Source organism: Diceros bicornis, chromosome 19 (assembly GCF_020826845.1).
Source record: "Diceros bicornis minor isolate mBicDic1 chromosome 19, mDicBic1.mat.cur, whole genome shotgun sequence".
NCBI lineage: Eukaryota > Metazoa > Chordata > Mammalia > Perissodactyla > Rhinocerotidae > Diceros > Diceros bicornis.
In genome coordinates, this window is record NC_080758.1 from 471,738 (window position 1) to 483,334 (window position 11,597).

The window sequence follows — 11,597 nt, forward strand, 5'->3', positions numbered from 1 at the left end:
GCCCCCGCAGGTCCACAGCAAGGACAAGAAGTACGTGTGCAAGCTGTGCAGTCGCGTGTTCATGTCGGCCGCCAGCGTGGGCATCAAGCACGGGTCCCGCCGCCACGGCGTGTGTGCCGACTGCACGGGCCGCGGCGTGGCCGGAGCCCTGGACGGTGGCGGTGCCGAGGGCTCCCCCGAGCTGTTCACGGGCGACGGGCCGTACCTGGAGGACGCCGAGGACCCGCGCGGGGAGGCCGAGGAGGAGCTGGGCGAGGACGAGGACGACGCGGGCCTGGCCCCTGAGGACGCACTGCTGGGGGACAAGGACGACGAGGACTCCCCGCGGGGGCCCCACAGCCCGGCCGGGGGGCCCGATAGAGACTTCGCCTGGATCGCCTAGGCGCCCCACCTGTGCACCCTTAGGGTCCTCACTCCCCGGCAGGGCCGTGCAGACCCCTGGCAGCCCCTCCTCCGGGTCCCCTCTATTCTGCTCCTGCCCCCAGACTCACACAGAAGCCGGCCCTGTGGGCTCAGAGGCAGGTGCGACCCCAGCACCCCGGGGCCCTGGGACCGAACACAAAGTGGGTGTGCAGGGTAGGACTGAGCACGGGAGAGCGCGTGCTCCCAGCCGGCCTGGGACAGATAGGGGGTCCGTGCAGGTGCGCCTGGGCGGGGCGTCAGGAGAGCCCCTGTGGCCTGCCTGGCCTCTGGAGGCAGGAAGGGCCAGTGGCCAGGTCAGGGTCAGCGCTGGTTGGGGTCACGTGCGCAGTCCCCGAGGCCACAGGTCGGAGAGAAGTTGAGGAGAATTTGCAGCACGGAGCTGCGTCCAGTGCTCAAGTCCACCCTCCTCCCTCCCTTCTGACCTCCTCTGTCCCACTTCTCAGCAGCCTGGTCACTGCCTGCGGCCACTGCTGCAACCTGCCCTCGTGGCTCTGCCACGTTGTGCAGCCTGCAGAATCCAGGCCCATGTACAGAAAGCCCCGGCCTCCTGCCTCCGGGCTTTGGTGCTGAACACACAACAGCTGCAGAGGGCCCCCACTGCAGCCGAGGGCTCCCAGGTGCTATCTTCCGGGGGAGGCAGCTGCATGGGGACCGAGGTGCCCACTCCCCCCCCCCCCCGGGCAGGGCTCTGTGCTCCCGGCTGCAGGCCGCTGGGGGTCCCTTTTGGGGCTGCAGGCCGCTGGGGGTCCCTTTGGGGCCTCGGCCCTTTGTTCTGTGTGCACTTCCTTGGAGAGCCAGGGCTGGCCTCGTCCCCTCGGCTCTGCGGTCCCGTCGCGCCCAGGCCACTCCTGCTGATCCCCTGGGTGCGCTTGCCTTTGTCGCTGCTAACACTGGAGGTGGTGTCCCGACTGCCGCGTGCTGCTCGCCTTCCGGCGCGGTAACCAAACTTTCTGAGTAGTGAGAGACGGTGGGGTAGTTACATAGGTAACTTTGGCATTATTTTTCTCCCTTGAGGAAACATACAGAGTTGTCTTTCTTTTGGCTTGTCAGGTCCGCTGGCTGTCTTTTTAAAGGAGCTTACGACCTACTCTCTTTTTTTCTGAGTGAAAAGCCAGGGCCAGCCTTGTGCCCGGCTGGTTGGCCAGCACCACCCCTGTGAGGACGCTCCCCAGCTGGATAGACGGCCATCTGTCTTCTTCCTTGTTAAGGCTGTCTCTGAGGACACTCAATTTAAGACATTCCTCTCCTTCTCCCACCTCGCTCCGCTGCACACCGCCAGTCCCAGAGCTCCCCGCCCCACCCCGTGCGTGGACCTGGGGCCCTGAGCTAGAGCCTCGCTGGAGAGACCGTCTTCTTATTTCTCTTTTTCCACAGACTGTAAGCCAAATGGTTTTTACCAAGCTTTTTATTGTGTCACATCTATTCTTTCTAGGTGGAAAAAGGAAGCTCCCACAAAACCCTAATTTAGGTTCCGGTGGTGGCCTGGAGCACGTGCCCCCAGTAGCACCCTGAGCACCAGCCTCTCTGGCTGCCTGAGTGGATGTGCAGGCGCCGTGCTGTCTCTGAAGTCCTGCCCCCGGGTAGGAGCACAGCTTTTTTTTTTTTTTGTGAGGAAGACCAGCTCTGAGCTAACATCTGTTGCCAATCCTCCTCCTTTTTTTTTTCCCCCAGAGCCCCAGTAGATAGTTGTATGTCATAGCTGCACATCCTTCCAGTTGCTGTATGTGGGACACGGCCTCAGCATGGCCGGAGAAGCGGTGCGTCGGTGCGCGCCCGGGATCCGGACCCCGGAGCCACCAGTAGCGGAACGCGATCACTTAACCGCTAAGCCATGGGGCTGGCCCAGCTTTTGTTTTAATAAAATTGGCTGCCGTTTCTGTCAGTTAGAAGAGGGCACTCTTGATGGAGATGTCGTCTGGCTTGCCTGCACCCACATCTCTCTGCTGGGGACGCTCTGAGCTCCTCAGCGCTGGTGTCCTTCAGAGAAAGGGCCAAGATCTTCCCCAGCTGTGGCCACGGCCGGCTCCTCCTGCGGTGGGGTGAGGCCAGTGCGGGCGGGGGGGGGGGGCTCGAGGACACACTTCCCTTTCTGCCTTCCCCAGGGAGGCCCAGCCCAGCAGGGCTGTCAGAACCGTGTATCCTCCCGCTTTCTAACCACTTTTATAAACATAAACTGACTTTATAAACATATAAAACTGACTTTCTTATAAAATGCATTTGGAAACCAGACCTTTCTTACCAACAAGTGTCTCTGGGCTTTGTACTGGCCCCACCTCTCAGGCCGCCCTGCCCACGCCCCAGCCACCTCTGCCTCTGCACTCAGGATGTCCTGCTCTTTCTGATCCCCTTGCTCCCGCTCTGCACCGCCCTCGCTGGCCTGCTTGGGGGTTTGTTGTCAGCACCACAGGGCATTTTCTTCCTTAAAACCAATACTGTACTGAAAACCGAGGGTCCCCCTTCCTGCCCCACCAGGTTCCCCAGGTGCTTGCTGCGTGGCAGGTTCCTTGTTCTCGTGTGCAGTTTGCTGGTCTGAGAGTGTTGAATTTCACAGATGGAGATGAACACATCACCTCTCAGGAGGCGGGGAGAGAACAGACGTGTCATGAAGAGGTTTTTTTACGTGACCTTTTTTTTTTTAAAATCAATGTTGAAACTAATAAATATTTTTTTACGAAGAGGAAAAACTGTAGATTACATTTTACGTTTTGTACTTTTTCGTTTGTGTTTGTCTGGATGTTGGTGTTTGCAACACCAAAGTGGAACACAGTCGGTTGGGTGGTGCGTTCTGGAGGGGGGGGCGGGGAACCATGACGCTGGTGTCGAGCTTGGATCCTGACCAGGTGGAACGTGTGACTCCGGGCTTGGGGAACAGTCGCAGCACTACCAGGACTCAACAGGAACCTCACCTCGAGACACAGCTACTGCTGCCCACTTTGCACATCTTGCTTTTTAAAAAAGAAAACTCTGAGAAGATGCAAAAACTGGAACTTTTTGCAATATTATGAAATATAATGTTATTTTTGCTCATTCTGTGACATGTGCAACTCTTAAGAAAGCCATACTTAACGGTGGTTGTTTTCATTTTTTAGATCCTCTGTTGTATTTTGTACGCAGCCCTTTTAGAACTCTGTGTAGTGAGGGTGCTGTGTGTGCTTTTCTTAAATATTTATTTTTTCAACATGCTTTCAACCTGTCAACAAAAACAAAACAGACAAAAAAAGGGCAGTGTTTGAAAATTGATTTTTTTCTGGGGATAATCTATAGTATATCGACTTTATATTAATTATTATAAACCTGTGTTTGTATTGGAAATGTGTTTAATATTGGGGGAGATTTTCGTAATCGGTCAGTGGGAAATCACAGCTCTGTTGTCCGCTTCTCTGTAGCCATAGGACAGGTAAACAGTACTTTCTCTAGTGGTCTTGCGGTTTCTTGTCGGCCTGGGTGCACTCTGCGCCTGCCTGTGGGTTTCCTTTCTATGATGGGGTTAGCTTAGACATTCTTGCAAAACGATCACTTTCAATAAATTCGGAAATTGCTGCTCACACCGATGCCTCGTGTGTGTTTCAGTGTCCCCTCCTCTGGCCTCACCTTGGGTGCAGGTGGCCAGAGAGTGACCCGCTAGCCCTTTGTGGCCTGATGCCAGCCTCCCTGGCCCACCTGCCCACCGCCCACCTGTGGCAGGGTCCTAGTTCCAGGCCCTTCCCCCCAGGAAGCAGACTCGGTTTCTGGAAAAAACTCAAATCTTTAATGTTTCTCCGCCTGGCGCAGCCCAGACGCAAGACACCTGAGCTTTGAAAACATGGTATAAATGTCAACCCCAGGGGCCCTCGAACCGTCAGGTTAAGTGTGGGCAGGGGAGGCCCCTCCCTGACACCCCTCAAAGTGCATCAAGGACTGGCTCCTGTGTGGCTTCCAGGCCCTTCAGCACCCTTGACAAGTCCGTGGGCCCACGGGCAGGCAGGGCAGTGCCCCCCCCCCCCCAGGGACCCCGGGGCCAAGGGGGCAGTCATGGGGTTTGGCTTTAGTGCAAAAGGCTGGTTTCTTCAGAGGCACTTTGAGTGATGGAGCCCCCCCCCACCTCTGGGGGTCCAGGGTCACTGGCTCCCCCCTCCCCATTAAAAAGTAGACTGTGGTTAGAAGATGCCCCTGGCCGGGAGGGGTGGGCAGCTTATTTTCCCCTTTCACGAGCCTGGGCGGGCAGGCAGCAGCACGGGGGTGGGGCTCAGTCCAGGAAGCGCTGGCAGGCCTTCTTCCAGCGGCAGGCCGTGCACCACAGGTCCCGGTGCTCCATGCCGTATACTTTCCGGCACTTCTTGGCATCACCTCGGGGCTTCCTAGGGGGAAACATGGGCATCATGGGGTGCTGTCGGGCCAGGCCCATCCTTGCGGGGCCCCTGCCCCAGCCCTCAACACACACGCACCTCGGGTTGGCACCAAACTTGGAAGGCAGGGCTGGTGTGCAGGCCCTGACTGTGGGGGGTGGTGGCTCCAGGTGGACGGGTGCTGGGCAGCCCTGAGAGGAGACACAGCTGTGGCCTCGCTCCCCTCTGGGGCACCCTGAGCACCGACCCCAGCAACTGCCTGCGGCCTCTCCCACCTGGTAGGCGTGGTCACGGTGCCACACCTGGGGGGTGGCCAAGGGCTCTGGCAGCTCCAGGTGGGAGAAGGTGAGTGGCACAGAGGCAGTGGGGGATGCCGGGCTCAGGCTGGCCAGCCCGCGGGTTAGTGTGTCCAGGCCAGCATCCAGCTCTGTATAGTAGAAGTCCTCCTCGCCGTCACTCTGCTCTGGCTCTGCCTGCCGCCTGCTGGGGACACAGCGGGGGGAGCTGAAGCGGCGGCCCACCTGGCCCGCCCCCCCCTTGCCAGCCCCACCGCACCGCAGGTGCACCAGGCGGACGTGTCTCTGCATCCCGGAGGCCGTGCTCAGCACCTTCCCGCAGCGCTTCCACAGACACTGGAACAGCACCTGCGCCGAGCTCTGGGCAACAAGGGCCGGTGGTCATGCTGGGCCATATGTGCGTCCCACCCCGAGCGCTGCCCCCAGGCTCACCTTCCTCTTCCTCGGGGCAGGCTCCCCAAACAGGAAGTGGGCTGCCTCAGGGGGCAGCGGGGGTGACGGGGTAGACGGAGAGGACTGGTCACTGGCCAGGTCCCAGCCCCAGTCTCCACTGCTGCTGCTGCTGCAGCTGCCTGGCGGCTGCACTGGGGCCTCCTTCCAGGGCTCCAGGTTGGCCTCTGCGGGGACACGCCAGTGCTACTGTCAGGACTTTCGGCAGGCTCAGGCTGCTCTGCAGAAACTGCCAGCTGCGAGTCCCTTAACTCTGAGCGAACTCTGTTCACAGGCGAGCTTGGTGGGCAGAGCCTCCTGGAGGCGGCAGTCGCCAGGAGGAGTTGGCATGGCAGGCTGGGGACTAGCCTCCCCAGCACAGGGAAAGATACACAGAGAAGTCCTCTGTGGGAAGATGCCTGGCCAGCCGGGTGGAGATGGACAGGTCACAGAGGCCTGCAGACCTGGGTACTGTGGCTTGGCCTCTGTGAGGGGCACTGGGAGTCCTGATGTCCGTTTTAGGCCTAAACAGCTATGTTTAGAAGGTCATGTTCCAGGAAAGGGCACTCTGCTTGCCCCACAGGGGCTAGCCAGCTGTAGGGTCCTGGAGGGACAGTGGGCCTGGGCTCTGCCCCCACCCCTACCCTGTGCCAGGCCCTAAGTCTCACCTGTGCTGAAGGCCGCAACTGGGGCCCCCAGCAGGAGGGGGCTGGTGGACAGGCTTGTGAGGGCCGCAGCAGCCATGACCTCGTCCAGCCGGGCTTTTCCTGCGGGGGCTCTGGAGGAGATGGGGGTGGGACGTTGGTGGGGCCCAGCAAGCACTCCAGGCCCCTCCCCGGGCCCGGCACACGCACACGTGCAGGCCTAGACACGTGTGTGTGCACCAGGCTCTCTCACTCCAGGCGCTGGGCAGGAGGCCCAACTCCACCCCCAGCTCAGATTGCAGAGCCCCAAATCTCCAGGAACCACCAGGAACAGGGCCTGGGCTGGGGCCTACCCGAAGCCTGACTTCTCTGCAGCCTGGGCTTTGTTCCACAGTGGCTCCCTCAGACCCTGGTGCTGGACAGGGGTCTGAGGCCCCACTGATGAGGCCAGGCCAGGCCCAGCCGCCACTCCCCCCCATCACACATTAACCAGGGTTGTGCAACAGCAACTGTGGGCCTAGCGCCAGGCCTGGGAGGGCAGGAGCAGCCAGCAGTCAGCAGCAGCAGCCAGGGGAGACTGCGCTTGAAGCACAAGTGGGTCCCCAGGGCCCAGCCAGCCAGGCCAGAGCCCGCCCCGCCTGCACAGCCAGCCCGGTGTCAGGCACCCAGGAAAGTTTCCCTGCTGGGCTGGGGAGATGGTGGTCAGAAGCCCAGGGATTCCTGGGCAGTTGACCCACCAGCCAGCTGCGCAGCCTCTTCTGCACAGAGACCGACAGCAGCTCCCTCCCAACTCTGCACTGTGGCCCCAGAGTTTGAGGGGAACAAAGATATTAATACATTTATCATTTCTGCTCAAGTTCTCCTAGGCTGGAAAGCTGGGGGTGGGGGTAAGAAACCCAAGTTCGGACCCTGACCTGCCCCCACCGAGGCCCCCCGTAGGGGGGTCGGGAGGCACGTGCCTGTGCCCCACCCACCACCCCTGCACACACCGGTGCACCTGTACACACTGGACCGGCTGACCTCTGCGCTGGCACCGGGATGTGCGCCGACGGCGGTGGGGGCCTCGCCACTCCCGCCCATGTCCCCGGGGCCCCTAGGTCCGCGGCCCGAGGTTCCGGCTCCTGCGGCGGCGCGAACTCCAAGCCTGCAAAGCCGCCGCCTCCGAGAGGGCCCTGCGGACCGGGCCGGCTCAGCGGGGGCGGCGGCCCGGGGGCCCCCCACCCCCGCCTCGGATCCGCTAGGCACACACCCCCCGCCGCGGCCGGTGCGGCCCTGACCCCGCCCCCAGCCCCGCCCCCGCGCGGCGGGAAGCGCCCCGCCCGGACCCCGGCCCCCCGGACACGCGTGGACCGGCACGGCACCCTACCCGCTCCCCCCCGCCCCCGGAGTCCGAGCGGCACCGACGCCATCTTCGCGGCTCGAGCTCGGTCAGGCCCCGCGCCCGGTACCTGCGGCGGCGCAGACACCGGCACGGTCGCGGCCGCGGGGTCCCGGCCGACGGCGCGGGGCGGGGGACGCCCGCAGCCCGGGCCGGGCGCCGGGGGGCGCTCGGCCTCCATGGTCGGCCGGCCGGGCGCCAGGCTGCAGCAGGGAGGGCGGACGCTCGGACTCGGCCCCGGGCCGGGCCGGGCCGGGCTGGCCGGGCCGCGACCCCCGCCCTGAATCGGCCGCCGCCCTCGCCGCGCGGCCCGCAGGCTGCCGGCCAGCCCCGCCCCCCGCGCGCCCCGCCCCGGCGCGCGCCCATTGGCCCGCGCGCTGTATCAACACTCGAGGTGGCCGGCCAGCCACGCCCCCATTGGTCTGCGCTCCGGCGCCCCGCCCCCGCGCCGGCCCCGCCCCCGGGCGCCGCTCCCGCGCTGGCCGCTCCCGCGCTGCCGGGGAAGGGGCCCAGCCCGCCCCGCCCCCGTCGCCGGGGAGGCCGCCTCCTCGCGAGGTGCCCGGCCCGGCAAGGGGCCGCGTCCGCTTGGCGGGCTTCCCGGGACCAGGTTACTCTTTAACGCACGACTACCCACTCACCCAGCCTTACGTAAATCCGGGGCTGGCGGCGGAGCCCTCCCCTTGGCCTTCGGGGGCCAAGTCCCACCCTGGGGCGGCCACCCTGCCGGCCGGGCGCACTGCCCCCCAGGACCCACGGCCTGGGAACCACCTCCCGCGCTCGCCTCCCTCCCTACACTGTCTTCTGAGCCTCACCGGCCGGCGGCCTCAGGTGGCAGGGCCCGGGCCCCCCAGGTCGGAGGAACTCTGTCCCGAAGCCAGGGGGATGCCTCTACTCCTTCCAGAGAATCCCCCAACCCTCCCAAGCTTTCGGAGAAGAGTAGGCTGGGAGGCACGCTGTGTTCATCCTCCGCACTGGGATTTATTAAGACGCTGGCCTGGAGAGGCCATGCGGCCAGGACCCGGGGGACATCCTGGGCTGGCAGCCCTGGGATCTGGAACTTGTGCTGTCAGCTGTGGCGGAAGTGGGGAGTCCGGCTCCACTCTGGAGGAGGGAACATCTGTGCTTGGTGTTGTGGCAGGGAGGCGTCGGAGACCCCTCCCTAGGCTGAGGCAGGAAGCAGGGGCCTCTGTGCCCTTGCACATGTCCACTCATGCTAATAGCCAGAGCGGGGGGTGGGGGGTGGGGGGGGTCTCTCGGTGCTCAGGGCCTCCTATCTCTTGGATGCTCTCATACACGTTTTCTGGGCGACTGTTGTCCACGCCCTGGCCCGTGAGTGGGAGGGCCTCATAGGCCAGGTCACTCCCCAGAGCCAGAATCCTTCCCCCACCCTTGGGGGCTGGCTGGTGTGTAGCAGGTCCTGGGTTCCTCCTTTTAGATTTGTTGACCCTGGAGTACAGGATGTCCACCTGGAAAGAGGAAGCCGACCCAGGGAGGGGTCAGCACCATCCACTCTGCCAAGGATCTGCCCACCCACCCACCCTACCTTGCCCCCTCCACTTTACCTGAGCGGCTGGGTTCACCTGGGCCTTCCCCTGCTCCACGGCTTGGGGACCCAGACCTGTTCCCTGGAGCTTCTGGATGCAAGCATACTCAGCCACCATGGGTCTGGCCTCAGGCCTAGGCCTGGCACAGCGGCTGGTCAGCCGTGCCCCTGCCCACACCACAGGGTTGGCTGCCAGGCTGGCCCTGGGAATGGAAGCCAGCCCCACATTGGAATAGGTGGCCTCGGGGCCGATGGAGGGTGCTTGAGGCAGCTCCCGGTGTGAGAATGCTGCCAGAGGCCTGGTGGTGTCTCTGGACTCCTCCAGCCATTGTGGGCGCAGGAGATCCATGCTGACAGGCCTCGGGGCTGGGGGTGGGGTCAGGGCAGAGGTCATGGGGTGCAGTGCAGCAAGCCCCTCCCGGCACCCAGGATGCCCCTCGCAGCTCTGCTCACCTCTGCTGCGACGAGGGCCCCCGTGCAGCTCATGCAGTCTGGTGTCTGACTTGCTGAGGGAGCAGAGGTGGGGTCGTCTCAGCAGTGACTGGGGGCAAGGAAGGCTGGTCGGTCCCCTGTTGGCCCCTCCCTGGCCCTGGGGACAGCCTGGCACTCACCGCTTCCGCTGGCACCACACTGCCCTGCAGCCCGGCCCGCTGCCTCTGCACCTGCTTCCTGGAGGCAGGAGGGGCGTCAGGCCAAGGAGGCAGACATGGGGGCAGGGGCGTCAGGCCAAGGAGGCAGACATGGGGGCAGGGCGTAGCTTCTGGTTCAAGCCCAGTAGGGAGGTGCGTGCACAGAGCCAGAGGGGATCTGCCTGGAGCCCCGCCCCCTCTGGCCACAGAGCTGAGCCAGGCCCCACACAGAACCCAGGCCAGGGGTGGACATACCTGTGGCAGGCTGTGCACAGCGCCCACAGCCAGAGGAGCAGGACAAGGCACCCCAGGACCCAGAGGGCAGGAGGCACTGAGGGCACCTGTGGCCCCATCCTGTGAAGCTGTGGACTGGCCTGGGGGCGGAAGACCGGGGTTCTGGGGGCTGACTGAGGGACTGGTGCCCACCTGGCAGCCCCACTTCTGCACCTCATGCTGCTGGGCGTTCTCCTCCCCTTGGGCACTCTGACTCAGCACACAGGAAACCTCAAGGCTCCACAACCCCTCCCCCCTATAGAGGCTGCAGCCTTGGCACCCACCTTCCCACTCTGGCAAGGTGTGAGGAGGTGTGCTCTGCCTGGCCCTATGAGTACCCAGGTCGGCGAGGATGACCCAGGCAATGGCTGAGCAAGGCCTGTGAGAAGAGGCAGGGCAGCTGTGACCTGGCCAAGGCCCCACGGTGGTCACTGCAGCCCAAACCTGAGACCTGGGGAGCCCCTGAGATCACGCCCCTGGGCCTTAGAGCCACGGGCGACTCACCTGCAGCCCTGCCCTGCCCAGAGCTGACCCTTGTCTTGGGTGATACCTATCCATCCACTACAGAGCCTGGCCCTGGAGGGGCTGGAAAGGTGGGGGTAGCAGGCAGGAGGGCCTGTTTTGGGCTCCCCTCCCCACCTCTCCAACCGTCTCTGCAATTGGCTCTGTCTGCTTCCTGGGGTCTCAGCAAAGCTGCTAGGGGTGGGGGCCCACCACACAATCAGCACAGCCTTTAGTCCAGCAGCAGAGACTGGGGGTGGGGTGTCCCTGGCAGTGGGGCCAGTCTGCCCAGACCCAGGGAGTAGGCTTCCTTCACAGAGGACCCAGGCTGGCTAACCTGGTCCCAGCCCAGGTCCCAGTGCCCTGACCTGGTAGGGCCCAGTCCTCCCAGAGCCCAGTCCTCCCAGAGCCCAGCCCTGAGCTGCCCCCAGGAGGCTGGGGACCTGGTCAGGGTGGAGGCCGGAGCAGGACTTACCAAGGCCGTGGGCGTGGCAGCACCTCCCCAGCCCTGTCTGGGGCCGGCCAGACGGCTCGGGCACCTTGAGGAGCAGCACCTTTGTGCAGTCCTCAGTGAGCTCCCCCTCACTTCCTGCCTGTGCACTCACTGCACCCCCCACGCAGCCACTCAACCCGCTGCTGCAGCTGCTCCCAAGGCAACCACCGCCCTGGCCTTACCCACCTGCTGTGGCCCCCGCCTGGGGTCTAGACTTGACTGGTGGGTGTGTGCTGCAAGCCGGCACGGTTCCAGGAGACTAACTCACATCGTCTCCACCCACAGTGAGGTGGGCTGGAGCTGGCGAGACAGGCCCAGCACGCACGGGAACTGGGCGGTCTCACGGCCGCCAAGCGTTGGGGCTGAACCCAGGCTCTTGGGCTCCCAAACCCACCCCGCCAGGTCCTCCTGCCTCCTTAACAGCACTCCCCGAGGACCTGTCACAGCTCAGTCTCCTCCCACTACTGCAGCACCACGCTCCACCCATTTGAGGGTGTCAGGCCACATGCAGGCCACCCTGGCTATGACCCGCCGGAGCTGCTGGCAGAGCCCCCTCTGGGAGAGCAGGGAGAACGCCAGTCCTCCTGGGCCCTCCGCCTCTGGGCAAGGGGCAGTGGCCTCGCTTGGGACCCCTCCAGCCCTGGCCCCCGGCCCGGCACAGAG

The 11,597-nt window shown here is 63.9% G+C and overlaps 3 protein-coding genes across 5 annotated transcripts in view; 1 reads left to right on the plus strand and 2 right to left on the minus strand.

Annotated features, from left to right (window-relative positions):
- Positions 1–2,457, plus strand: part of ZBTB46 (zinc finger and BTB domain containing 46) — a 67,201-nt gene extending 64,744 nt beyond the window's left edge. The window contains exon 5 of the mRNA XM_058562236.1: positions 11–2,457. Within this exon, the coding sequence (XP_058418219.1) occupies positions 11–382 (372 nt within the window). The 3' untranslated portion in view covers positions 383–2,457. The remainder of the gene's footprint in view (positions 1–10) is intronic.
- A 1,691-nt stretch (positions 2,458–4,148) lies between these two features.
- SLC2A4RG (SLC2A4 regulator) lies at positions 4,149–7,861 on the minus strand. The gene is given in 9 exon segments (XM_058562260.1): positions 4,149–4,760; positions 4,848–4,939; positions 5,024–5,228; positions 5,304–5,404; positions 5,477–5,661; positions 6,142–6,251; positions 7,138–7,289; positions 7,566–7,822; positions 7,825–7,861. Coding segments are annotated over 9 exon segments (1,251 nt in total). The 3' UTR covers positions 4,149–4,648.
- A 169-nt stretch (positions 7,862–8,030) lies between these two features.
- LIME1 (Lck interacting transmembrane adaptor 1) lies at positions 8,031–11,567 on the minus strand. Of its 3 annotated transcripts, XM_058562264.1 has the most exons (6): positions 10,917–11,567; positions 9,923–10,041; positions 9,650–9,707; positions 9,492–9,579; positions 9,058–9,404; positions 8,031–8,961 (listed from the first exon to the last, which is right to left on the minus strand). In XM_058562264.1, exons 2-6 carry the CDS (start codon positions 10,018–10,020, stop codon positions 8,704–8,706), a joined length of 849 nt encoding a protein of 282 aa, XP_058418247.1. In that variant the 5' UTR covers positions 10,021–10,041; positions 10,917–11,567; the 3' UTR covers positions 8,031–8,703. The 3 variants fall into 3 exon arrangements, with proteins under 3 accessions (XP_058418247.1, XP_058418246.1, XP_058418245.1); XM_058562263.1 differs by having other exon boundaries at positions 9,058–9,579; positions 11,121–11,567; XM_058562262.1 differs by having other exon boundaries at positions 9,058–9,579.
- Positions 11,568–11,597: the final 30 nt, after the last annotated feature.

Excerpts from the sequence above, each read along its gene's own strand:
- LIME1 (XM_058562263.1), bottom strand. The coding sequence starts at position 10,020 with ATGGGGCCACAGGTGCCCTCAGTGCCTCCTGCCCTCTGGGTCCTGGGG. Across the intron at positions 9,708-9,922 it reads CTGTGCACAGCCTGCCACAG|GAAGCAGGTGCAGAGGCAGC; the intron begins GTATGTCCACCC and ends TCCTGCCTCCAG. Across the intron at positions 8,962-9,057 it reads AGGTGAACCCAGCCGCTCAG|GTGGACATCCTGTACTCCAG; the intron begins GTAAAGTGGAGG and ends TCCTCTTTCCAG.